The 12,318-nt window shown below is 49.2% G+C and overlaps 1 protein-coding gene across 2 annotated transcripts in view; it reads right to left on the bottom strand.

Moving 5' to 3' along the window:
- The window catches only part of CAPN13 (calpain 13), an 80,246-nt gene that overhangs the window by 18,649 nt on the left and 49,279 nt on the right, over nt 1-12,318 (bottom strand). For both annotated transcript variants that reach the window (XM_059188698.1, XM_059188699.1), the window contains exons 10-15: nt 11,626-11,771; nt 9,843-9,982; nt 6,145-6,156; nt 3,772-3,971; nt 2,730-2,766; nt 2,309-2,365 (exon numbers count right to left, since the gene is read on the bottom strand). In XM_059188698.1, the coding sequence (XP_059044681.1) occupies nt 2,309-2,365; nt 2,730-2,766; nt 3,772-3,971; nt 6,145-6,156; nt 9,843-9,982; nt 11,626-11,771 (592 nt within the window). The remainder of the gene's footprint in view (nt 1-2,308; nt 2,366-2,729; nt 2,767-3,771; nt 3,972-6,144; nt 6,157-9,842; nt 9,983-11,625; nt 11,772-12,318) is intronic.

Here is a 12,318-nt window from a genome sequence, read left to right as displayed (position 1 = left end):
CTCCCACACAGGTTGGTGAGAGCTGAAGGGGCGATGTGCCATCCGCACTCCGGGAGGGCTCCCCATGGGAGAAGGAGCCAGAGTGGCTTAGCAGAGCGGGGCTGGGTCAGGTGAAAGAAGGGGTCTTGTTGGGTTCTTCCAAGAACACACATCGCATAGACCCACAGACACACTGTCCCCAGGCTTGGCCTCACCACCTCACTGAAAGCAAAAGCAGTCCCTCAGCCTGTCCTCTGGGGAAGACCCCTTGGAACGTCCCTGAGAAGAACATGTGGCCAGTGTTTGAAATTGGCCTCAGGTCATCCCTCTAACTGGCTGGAGTATGTCAGGAAAGCCAGCATTGTGTGTCCACTATTGACAGAGTTTTTTCCTCAAAAGAATCATGGCACCCAACCTGCAGAGCAGCTGGCAAGGAACTCTGACTTATGTGGAGTCACCTCCTAGAATACAAGTAGCTTTGGGAGATGGACCATGTCTCCTTCCTTCTGCATGTCTCTCCATCCTAGGACACTCCCTGACCTGGACCAAAATGTCCAGGAGATGAGGATAGGAATGGAGATGAAGACTGCCTTAAGCAACTATCCAAAGAATTGCACATCTCTCTCCACCACGTCAACATAAGATCCCTGAGGACTGACGCTTTGTGTTCCCAAAGCTTAGCATGGAACTGGGAACGTCCTAGGTATTTGGTACGTTTGCCATTTGGAAAAATGGATAGACGGGCATGATTCAGCTCAGAGGCTGAACATGTCCTTCCTTTCTCCCAGGCAGACCCTGGGTTATAGGACCGTCACCACTGTCATGGCTGATGAAGGTAACTGATGGCAGTGGTAGCACCTCATCACATTCCCTTAAGGCTAAACAGATACAAGAGATCGGGAGACAGGACTGAGTGGGTGCATACACCAGCATTTGCTTTCAACTTTCCTTCCTTTGAGGATACAACCTCTGAGGGTAGTTCACAGATTGTGCAGAATGATGCCAGCTGGGCCCTGTTCAAGGGTGCTCAGCCAGGGGGTGAAAAGGGGGTGTGGTCCAGTCTATTCCAATTCTGAGCTGTGCACCTTGGCGCAAAGCTGCCTGTGACTTTTATTTTAATTCCTACAAAGGCCCCATCTGGGCTACCAGTTGCCCTCTATGAGGAGACATTTGGTGGTTGTTCAGAAAAACCCTGATTAGAGGGAATCTGTACCATTTGTCATATGACAAATTATATTATTTATTTCAGATGTGCAGGTGCCTGAAACATGCCAAGGACTTTGCCATCTGCCCCTGAAGGAAGCCTGGTCTCAGGTATCCTAATTAGGTCCTGCTGATTGCCTTGGGCAGTAAACTTAGTTTGGACATCTGCTCTGGGGAAGCTAATCTGTCTTAATTCAACGCAGACTGACTGAGCACCTTCTCCGGGCCAAGGACAATGACAGATATTGGGGACAAGGAGTGCATATGATGCCATCCCGGCTTTGGGAGCTCCAGACTGGGGATGATCATCTGGGCAGACCTTGTCTTGCATCAAGTGAAGTGTCTTCTGAATCAGCCCAGATGTGGACCTGAATCCTGGGACCCATATTGATGTCAAGGAGGTCCATATTGAGCGGTTCCTTGAAACATATTCCCCTCACGACAGGCACATTCTTCATTTCTCCTTGTTTTTCCCTCTGGGCTCAGGCTTCCTGAATAATTCTCTTTTAAGCTGCCTCCTAGTTACCCCATTAGCCCTCTGAATGACTGGCATCCTTCCTGTCCTTGGCCTCTGCCTGGCACAAGATTGGCAGCATACACATGGCCACATCTATCTATCACTTTGCTCTTCCCAAACCAACATGACTATTAATGGCAAAAGGCCCATCGTGCAGAGCCCTTGGCAGCTGTTTTTATCCTGGCATGTCAAGGAGTTCTTTATAACGGTTTATTAAACCATTAAGAAAATCCTCTGTGCACATAGGTGGCTTGGCAGGAAAAGCACCGTTGGTGCTTTCTGGAGCTGGCCAGCTCCTGGGAGGAATGATGCCAAGGAAGGTGGCAGAGCAGAAGGAAAGATTTCGGGGGGTATTGACAATTACTTGTTTAAAGATTTCAAAATACCACCACCCCCAGCATGAGCCCCACCCTCACCAAGGTCTGCTTTCCAGCCCCGATGTCACCCAGCTACGGTGCCACTTCTCTCCAGTGTTTGGAAGCCAGATCAGTTCTGGAGACATTCAGGGAGAGAGGCTGATAAAATGAACCACCAAGTGACTTTTCTTCTCTGTATCCTGATAAGGGCCCGGGGTCCCTCCATCACTTGTCCCCGTGCTAGGTACTGTACCTGTTGAGCGTATTTGTGGAAGATGCTTTCCTGGGAGCTATGTTTCGGAAGACTCGCCTGGATCAAAGGAAAAATAGTCAATATCAAATTTGTGGGGAAAGAAGCTATCTGTCTAGGGCAACGAAAGCACGAGAGCCATTCCCCACACCTGGATGTGAGACAGAGGCTTCCTCCAGCAATCAGATAAAACTTGTAGGGGAATGAGAACACCAAAACTTGTGGAAAGAAGATGACTGTGGAAAGAAGTTTCCAGCTCGACCTTGGAGGCTCAGTCTTTTCCACTCTGCCCCGCCCCTTGGAGCCTCATTAGCTCATTATGGTGTGTCTGTTTTCATCGGTCAGTGAGGTAAGAAGGAGACAGAAGTTCTTGGAGATAGGATGCAGCCAATGAAGCCTTCTAGCCAAACCTTCACATACCCACCTTTAGTGCCATAAGGTTGAAATTGCTGTCCAGGTTCCTAGAAAAGCAGGGAAACAGTGGGACTCACTATTTAAAGGAAGACTGCAGTGGAAGACAACCTAGGGTGGCATTGGACATTTACACCAAGGATCTGAGGGAAGGGCCCTCAGCACAGAGGGATGTGAAGGGGGCAGCCATGACAGCAGACAGCTCAGCACCATCACCACGTGACCAGTCTTTTGACCAGCCATCATCAGGTCTGCAAACCGTTTAGCAAATGGTTCTTTGGACAACCGGATACACACGGACAGTAACCCCCACTGCCGAGACAGCAGATAAGCTTGGTCTTATGTTCCAACTTCAGTGGAGCAGTGGCTATCTGGCAGACTGGACTGAGGCACCATCCCCGCTCAGCTGAAAAGATGGCCGTGACTGCAGAGATGTCTGCCTCATGACCAACAGGGACTAAGGTGCCCAGCAGGATGTGTACAGTCTTGACCACTGACTTAGCACTAAAGACTCTCCACCACTGGACTCTGTCTTTCAGGCCCATATTTCACTGTCTCCTGGATGCACCCCGCCCCCGCTCTGGTCACATTTCAGACAACTGCCATGACCGCCACGGACAACCTTCCTGCGCATGTGGCTGATGTTGCCTATACTTCAACAGGTTCAACAGGCTCACCCCCGTCCCTGCTTCTGCTCATGCTTTTTTTCTTCTACCTGCACTACCTTTTCCTTTAAACATCAGAATACATTTTCTATCACGGACTAGCTCAAATGCCATTGTCTCCAAGAGACGTTCCTCAATCCCTCTTGCCTGAGGTGGGTCCCTCTCCTCTGTCCTCCCATGTAACTCTGTACTTCGGCTGAGCAATGGCCCCATCCTGTTCATGGTCTCCTTGTTGGGTCACACTTTCTCGCCACCCTTCGCGGTGAGCGTCTTGCAAACGAGGCCCGTGCCATGTCTCCTGCTGACACAGTACCTGCTTCCCAAGATGATGCCATGGGTTTTTATAAAATTAAGCGAAACCAAACATTTAGAAGCCCAGAGTTTCTGTACCTGTTACCATCTGGCATTTTCAGGAAGATTCGGAGCAAAAACTCAACGGTTTCACTGTGGGCAGAAGTGACCGCCACGTAGGTCCCAGGGCTCAGACTGTAGCGCTTAGTGAGGCTGCCCCTGTTTTTGGAACTTATGCCCTCGATAGCATTTCTGAATTTAGAAAAGAAGGTGGGTGGCAACTTCTGGTAGTGCTGGAACTGGAGGAAAACATGAAGATGGTTAGAAAGCCCCATGGGTTGTATGGACCCAGACCCCAAAAGAGACCCACCACCTTCCAGACCTCTCTCCATTCACCAAAACTGCATTACAGGCCCTGAAAAGGGAGACACTGCTTACCTGGGTTTTTGGAATGCCACAAGATTCAGACTAGTATTTAATATAGATGTTAACACCACAATGAATGCAGAAAAAATATGGTACATGGTTTTATCTCATTAAATCTCACAGAATCCTGGGTTTGGGGTTTCTCTCTCTGCTTATAAAGACTTCCGTGGAATCCAAGGAAATTGTCCCCAAACTGAATTACTTCGGGAACCCCTGACATCCCTTCTCTCCAGAACCTTCTATAGGACCCTTTGGACTATGTAGCTCTGCAGAGCTGGACTCCTTCTTTCTCTCCATTTTGTCTTCCCAGCAGAGCCCTGGAATTCCTTCTCATTGGAGAATAATAGGCTCTGATCATTTTCCTTTTCTTTCAATATTTTCTTAGAGACAAAACAATAAATATAATGCAGTTCCCATTACCAGATGTCACATACATATTACATAATAAAAACCCCTTACTAAATAAATTTTCCCCAATACAATCGAGCGCGGGGATTCCATTTAGAGAGGTTACACAGCGTGAAATGATTATTTGTGAGCTCTGCCTTCGGGAGCAACAGGGAGAAAGGGGGAGTTTCTTTTCAGGGGGTGGGAGCAGGGCTGGTCTACAAGATGAGACAGGAGACCCGTCACTGTCCCACGTAGGCAGCAAGGGCTGGGTGCAGCCTCCAAGGTGATTTTGCTGATGCCAACAGTGGCCCCAGCAGGTTTGGAGTCTGAGTTGTGTGAGCCCTTCTGGCAAAAGCAATGATGGGAATGATTCTTCTCCAGAAAGCCGGCACTGTCCTGTGGCTCTGGGTATGTGTGTGTGTAAGCACATGCATGTGCACGTGGGGAGGCACTATGTGCAGAAGAGTGTGGGCCTCCTACAATCCAGACTTCCCCTGCTTCCCTCCTCTCCTGCCCTCCTCTCTCCATTGGACATCTGCAGCCTTGTCCAGGCTCCCTATCCTCCAGAGCAGGCTTGCTCAGTGGCAGGCAAAAGTGTGAGTATGTGGCACGACGGGAGGCTCTTGGTCTAGCGCACAGAGACCCAGCATCCAATTACTGCATTCCTATTTGCACACCGACTTGACCCTGTAGTTCTAGGGATGGGTCTTGTGCCTTTTCCTGGGTCAAATTCCCACTCCTTCCTCTAGCTCTGGAGATTTGTTCCTTGAACCCAGGCGCCTCCCTCAAAGCCCTTCCAGAAGTTCTATTCCCATGACCCGGCTGCTGGAAGTAAAGATCAGATCCTGAACCCAGCTCTGTGGCAGGGCCACCGGTGTCAGTGGCTGCCTTGCTACCCAGTTTCTTCCTGGGCTTCTGAATTCCTGCTTAGAGAACCCCTGTCCTGGCCTCTGTCTACCTGTTGGGGCACCCCTGGAAAGGTCTAGAGGAACTTCCCTGGATCAGAAGCATGCTATGGGTACCACCTGTTGGCTATGGCTACATCCTTGGTCCCCAGGCACACACACTTCACCTGGCAGCCATAGCCCGGCAGAGCCCGCATCCATTTAACTGGTCTGTGTTCCTGGAGCTACATCTGTCCTTCATCCTTACTCCTAAATCACCCTGTACCAATGTGGAGAATACCAGTTCAGGAGAGGTGGCAATTTGGTTGTAAGAGAAGCTAGCTATGGCCTGCAGGTACAGTTGCAGAGGACTCACCCTATTTGTGGTGGATTCGGGGGCTCACCAGGAATAGGAGGCTCACGTCCCCCCAAGATGCCATTAGCTCTGTTTCTTAGAGAGGAAGGAACTGCCTACATCGGTCTTATCTATCAGAGGCCAAATTCTTGAAGATGGTTTCTTGGTTGCAGCCCCTCTTAGATTTCAAACCAAAGAATAGCTTGAGAGGTCCAACTTTTCGACCAGGACAGCAAAAATATGTCCCTCATGGTTGATCTGTTTGGAGAGTCTAAGTCTGTATCGGTTACAGACAGACCAAGACTAAATTTGCAGCCACGGAATAACAAGAAATGTGCTGAAGATACGGATGTCGGAAGGGGCGTGGAGATTTACCAACACACAAGAACACAGGCGCGAGAAGGCGCTGAGTCATACCTGGGGGTCGACCTGCAGGCAAGAAAAAGAAAGGCAGGTTCAGGAGCCTAAACCAAAACACAAAGGTAAGCAGATTCCAGCTTTCCGGCTCTGGGCCCTGCATTCCTTCTTCCTACAGTCAGCCTGTTCCCTGCACACCCCATGGAATGGGAGCATTACTCATTCCTCGTGCAGAGATGCGAAGAGAACACCTAACCTGTTGTAGGCGGTAGGGAGCTCAAGGGGGAAGGAAATGGAGGGGGAGAGTCTCCCTTTGTCGGCTCAGTCACGTGCGGCTACTCTTTACAGCAACAGCGATAAAATCAAGGGAAGAGTGAGATGTCCATAGGGTGGGGGTAAGACAGATGCGAGATCAGATGTCAGTTTCCCAGCATCAGGAGCTCCAAGGCGAGGAAACTTCTTTTATTCCACCACGCCCCTGTAAAACATGGCAGGAATTTGTTCTAGGCCTCCCGGAGTTTGTAGGGAATGTACGTGTGCGTCTGAGTAGGGAAATACCTACATTCTGTCTTTCCTTGTGGCAGAAGGAAATACGGAGATGCAGGCCCATTTTTAAGCCACCTTGCCACGTGTAAGGTGCTTCCCTGTAACCCCGAAAGCAGACCCTGGGACCCCGTTTTATGGATGTGGAAACATTCCCAGCAGTGTAATGAGTGGAGGTGGGAAGAAAGCAAGCTGCTTTGCTTCCTTGGTGACTAAGACCCACGGCCCAATGCTGTCATCCACTGTTGGTGTGGGTTTTGGTTCTTTTCTCCTACTGATCCTACCCCCCAGCCCCCCAACAACCATGTGCACAAACCGCTTGATTTGCCCTGGCAGAATTTTCTGGAGATGAAGAGTGAGCCGGAAGGGAGGGGGAAAGTTCCAGCCTTGGAGGGGGGAGGTTTGGGGTGAAGATGAATTGGCTTGTCCACCCTTGTCTTTTTTCCCCACCTATTGGTACACTACCCATGTTTGTTATGATGAAAGAATGGTGCTCCCATAGGAGTTGGTAGTCATGGGACCATGCCAGGACCAGAGCGCTGTACATAGCGGTCATACAAGCAGTATGTACCCACAAACACCAGCGGAGCCCTGCAGACTTCTGAGAGCCTGGTGGCTGACATGCACAGAGCGTGTTTCTCAGCTCAACTGTGAAAGAAACCCAAGTGTCTCTTGAGTTACTATAGTCTGGACAGTTCTTTTGTGTTTAACTCAATCAGGATCCTGAAAGCTCCACTGGGACCTCCAGGGAGCCCGAGGAGGCCACAGATCTGAGTGCCTTTTTAGCAAAGAGCACAGCTGAGAAATGCATCTCAGGCTGAAGAGTAGACAAATGGGCTTGGCAGCATTTAAAAATAGGTAGGATTACAATTGTGCCAGGTTCCTGAACTCTAAAGATTTCAGGAAAATCAGTTAACACAAGCCTGTTGTGATGCCCAGCTCTGGGGCACCAGACTCATAGATGGCAATGGGACCAGCATCCCTAGTTGTGCACTGAGGCAGCCCTCTTTCCTTCTCTGGGCTTCTGTCTCTCATCAGAAGAGGGCAGTGGTCCTCATCAGGAGAGAGCAGAGGACTACCCTCTCCTGCTACTCTCTCATCATGAGAGAACTATTCCGTTTTGGCTGGGTAGACCAGATGGCTCAATTCCTCTCCTTCCCCTTTCTTTTGTTCTTCTCAGAAGAGACTCTGAGAATGAGAGTCCTCTCAGAATGCACCTGAATCACTTGGGATTCTTGGCTGGAAGCAAAGGAAACCAACCAGGGTGGGATGAGCAGAAGTCATGTATGAGAAGTCTAGAGAATGCAGCTGGGAAAGCGGGTGGGAAGCAGGGTGGACAGCTATGCCCAGAATCTCCCTGCATGGATGCTGCTGGGTCCCAAGATTTGCTATGGATAATCCTTTGGCTGGTCCCACCTCAAGAGTCCAAACCCAGAATGACTAAGATTCTGGGGATGGGGGAGGTGGGCATGAGAGGAATACCTAATTGGACAAGCCTGGCTCGCATATCTACCCCTTTGCATTCAGGGTCTGGGGAGAGAAAATATTTGGCCTCTTTGGTTGCTGTGGTGGGAAATGAGGCCCTGCCCTCCATCAGGTGGAAGAGTGTTCAGGTGCCTGGTGGTGAGGACAATGACAACCATCCACTGCTGCATCTTTCAGTATTCTTTGGTGGCCTTAGCAGGTTTTAGACACCAAGTACTGTGCCAAACCCCAACCATTTCTTTCCCATTCATTTCATGAAACTGGGAAGTAGAAGCATGGTTAGAAGAGAACCCAAAGAGCTCTACTCCTTCGAGAGCTGGAATCATTGTTTTCCTTCAAGCTGTGAGCATCATGAGAATAGCAAGCGTCTGAGCCCCACTGAGAGGCCGGAACCTGGGACCAGGAGTTCCGGTATCAAGTACTTTCCCATCACCTCCTCACTGTATCTTGGGCGGGTCGCTTACTCTCTCTCAGCTTTGACTTCCACATCTATAAAAATGTTTTTTGAGGCAATGAATGTGAACACACATCAAACTCTGAAACATGGTATCACTGTGAAACCTTCTCACTGGCGTGAACTACAGCCAGGACTCAAGACTGCTCCAGCGTGAGCAGAGCACCCAGGAGCCCTGCCCAGCACACATGGGCTGACCTGGGGTTCTGATTGTTGCCTTCAGCTCAGTGAACAGGAATGGAGATTATTCCCAGAGATGCTAAATTCAGAGCCCCAGCCACAGAGGTGATGGCTATGTTTGACTGAAGGCTTGGGGGCAGCTGGTGCCCAATCCCCAGCTCTGCCATTAATTGAGACCTTGTCCCTCTACTTGCTAAACCTCAGTTCCTTCAGTCCCATCATAAAGACAGGGAACCCCAGCATCTGATGGTTGTGGGACCTTAGTTACCTTAGTCCAGAGAGGGTGCGGACTATATGATTTAAGAACCATTCACTTTATCTTTGGGATGCATTAAATTAACTGGTAAAGGAAGTGGGAGCAGAGGTATCAGATTTTCTTTTGCAACACTTTTAAGTAATATTTTATAAATCAAACTCCCTGATGAGCTCCTTGCAGGGATGTGTGTGAAGACTTGTGGGTGGAAGGATGGTCCCCCAGGAACTGTGAAGCTTGTTGGGAGTGGCACGGGGGGAGGGGAGGCCAGGCGGGGAGGAAAACCTGACCTTGGATGAATGGCCAAGCAAATGCTTGCAAGCCAACCACCAAGCAATGCCTGGATTTTGGTTTAAATACAAGAGAAAAACATGCCTTTTGGTTTTATAGCCAGGATTCGTTTTTTTAGCTTAAACTCCTCCCAAAATGACTGTCAAACTTTCCTGCACATAAACAGCACCCAGGGAACTTGTTACAAGGTGGATTTTCAGACTCTGTTCAGATTCAGAAGGTTTGGGATGGTCCCAGGAATCTGCATTGTTACAACAGCTGGTCTTGGACCGGACTACTTTTTGGCTGACAAGTATCTGAGCGTGCAGCATACCAGAAAATGCTAAGTGACAGCGGAAGGAGGCGTGTACCACTGTAAGCCTGGTCAAGACTGATCTCCTGTTAGGCCCACGTTTTCCTGTAATTTTAGAGTTGAACCAGGTGAACCCTAGGGCCCTTTGGGTTTGATCTCTGAGATAGTTCAGTGAAATCCCCCACACTGGTCAGCTGCTTTCTCTGCCCAAGGAATGCATAACTGTCTGAAAAGGTAAGCCCTTATGCAGGCCGCCTTACCTTGAACACACTGAGGCTTAGTGGAAATTTGTCTTTTGCCTTTAAATTTTGCTGGATGATGTTGATGGACATGATGGCATTGTGGCTTTCCATGCCCTCTGGCACAGAGAAGATGGACTGCGTGTCCCTCGAAAGTCCTTCTGCATGAGAAAGAGCTGTCACTGGAGCTCAGTTTGGCTTCTTTAAGACTCCTAGACCAGGGCCATTACTAGGCCAGGGCCATGCTGGTTCAGAAAATCTGAACCAAATCATCAGGAAATCCGGATTTGGAGCCCAAATACCCACAGTTACCAGTTGTTGCACAAGCTTCTTCACGCTCAGCAAGGAGGGGAAGTATGTTCCCCACTTGGTGAAAATATTTCCTTAACTGTAAAGTTGAGGGCTATTTTTGTCATAAGTGGAATGTTAGAATTCTCAGGTATGTATGAGCTTGTGCATTGGTGATAACCATCAGATCCCCGAAATGCTAATCCCCCAGCACTAATGAAGACAGAAACAAACAGGCAGAGGGATGGCCACTCACGGTACTCTACTACCCAGGTGTGCTCATCAGAGCCAGAGTAAGAGACAGAAGTAAGGTGACTTATTAAGGTAGATTCAAATACATGGAGGAATGAAGACAAGTCAAGATAGAGAGGAATGAATGCATATCAGGAGCATCGCAGGTTGGAAAGCTCTGAGAGGGGAATGGGGAAGCACAGAGGCTCCTCCTTGTGAGGGTTGAACAAGATGATGCATTCAAGGGTACCTAGCAGTGCCCAGTGGGTATTTGCTTGCTGGCTCCCTTCCCTCTTTTCCATGCAAAGAATATCTAAGAATAGCCCCAGTGTATCATTCGTAGTTCATTGATATGTGCTATATCCAGGGAAGGGAACTTTGGCCCCACAGTCAGTTGAAGATCTGGAAGGTCAGTCAATTGCCCAAGTGTGACTGGGAAGTTCCTTAGAGTCCACCCATGGCCTCCTGGTGCCAAGGTTCTCTGACCAACAGGGCGAAGATCCTGGAGTTGAAAAGAGGGACACCTGGGGGTCATTCAAGCAAGCCATTCTCAACAGGCAGGTGCCAAGAAGAGGGAATGGTCATGTCTAGGTGCAAACACATGCATACTCTCTCTCTCTCTCTCACACACACACACACACACACATACACACAAACCTGTTTGCATAGCTTCCCCTCTCAAGGATGTGTAAGAATACTCAGGTTCACGTTCACAGGGAGCTAGTTCATTCATCTGTGTGGCAAATGGGGAGCAGGAGGTGTGGGGAGAACATGTGACCCTCCCAAGGTCACACTCAACAAAATTCATCTCAGGGGAACCCAAGTCCAGGCTCTGAGGTGCCCACCTCTGGGATCTCAGGGTGCGGCAGCAGGATACACCCACCAACATGGAGCAGGAACATTCTCTTATGTCTGGATGGTGCTTTATGGGGTAAAGTGATGGTTTAACCCAAGCCCTGACTTTTGTCTAGTGTTCTTTCCATAGCTCCCCAGTCCTAGGTAATTACTGAAGAGCAGTGAGCCTGTCCTCCTCCTGGGAGGCTGGTGTCGGTGAGTAGGATGGTGGGAGAGCATGACAGGGAAGCGGAGGCCCACGTGAGATTCTCCCACTCAGCCCACCAGCAACTGTTTGCCTTGGAGAACAGCTACTGTCCCTTTAGACTGGAGGATTTCTCTCAAATTCAGGCTGATGGTCTAGAATCAAAGGCCACTGAGACTTGAAGCCAAGGCAAGGCTAGGGCTGACTGCTTCCATCTGTCAGAAGAATTGCCAACACCATAACTACCTGTGGTATTTCCTGGAGTTGCACTGTTCTTGAACATCACCTGGGACCATCTTTCATGAGGCACGTTTCCTTGGTTTAGACTGACTGGAAATTGGTTGCATATATGTAGGCAGGAGAAGTTGTCTCGGAAATCTTGACATGACATCCTGTTATAAGCAGATTATAAACATCATTTTACTGGTTTTGTCCCTAGGGTGGGGGGTGCCCTTCTCTCCAGTCCACCTTTGTCTGTCAGTTCCAGTATTTGTGGACTTACCCCTGTCCCACCCAAAGACCAGAGCCTCAGCCTGCCTCACTCACTGTCAAGGATACTTCTCCCTCCTATGGTCGGGAGGACAACACTGAATAAAATTCCGGGTTCTGCAAGTCCCTCTCATGGCTATGAAGGATGGCTGCCGTCTCTCTCTGCTCTGCATCCCATGTGGTGCCAGGAAGACTACTGTTTCCTCTGACCCTCCACCAAATTCATTGTTGAGATCCTTATCAGAATACAATGGTCTCAACATCTAAAATCCCACCTTGTATTGGTACCCAGCGCTCAATCCGTTATCCGCAACTGACAAATTGTTGGGCACTACACCTGAAACTAGTGATGTGCTTTATTGGCTAATTGAATTTAAATTTTTAAAAATGGCAAAAATATAGGAAAAAAAAAATAAAATCCCCCCTTCTATGGTGATCAAAGTAGAGATA

Source organism: Mustela lutreola, chromosome 9 (genome assembly GCF_030435805.1).
Source record: "Mustela lutreola isolate mMusLut2 chromosome 9, mMusLut2.pri, whole genome shotgun sequence".
NCBI classification, from domain to species: Eukaryota; Metazoa; Chordata; class Mammalia; order Carnivora; family Mustelidae; genus Mustela; species Mustela lutreola.
Note: the sequence above shows the minus strand (reverse complement) of the source record. Positions and strands in the feature narration are given on the sequence as shown.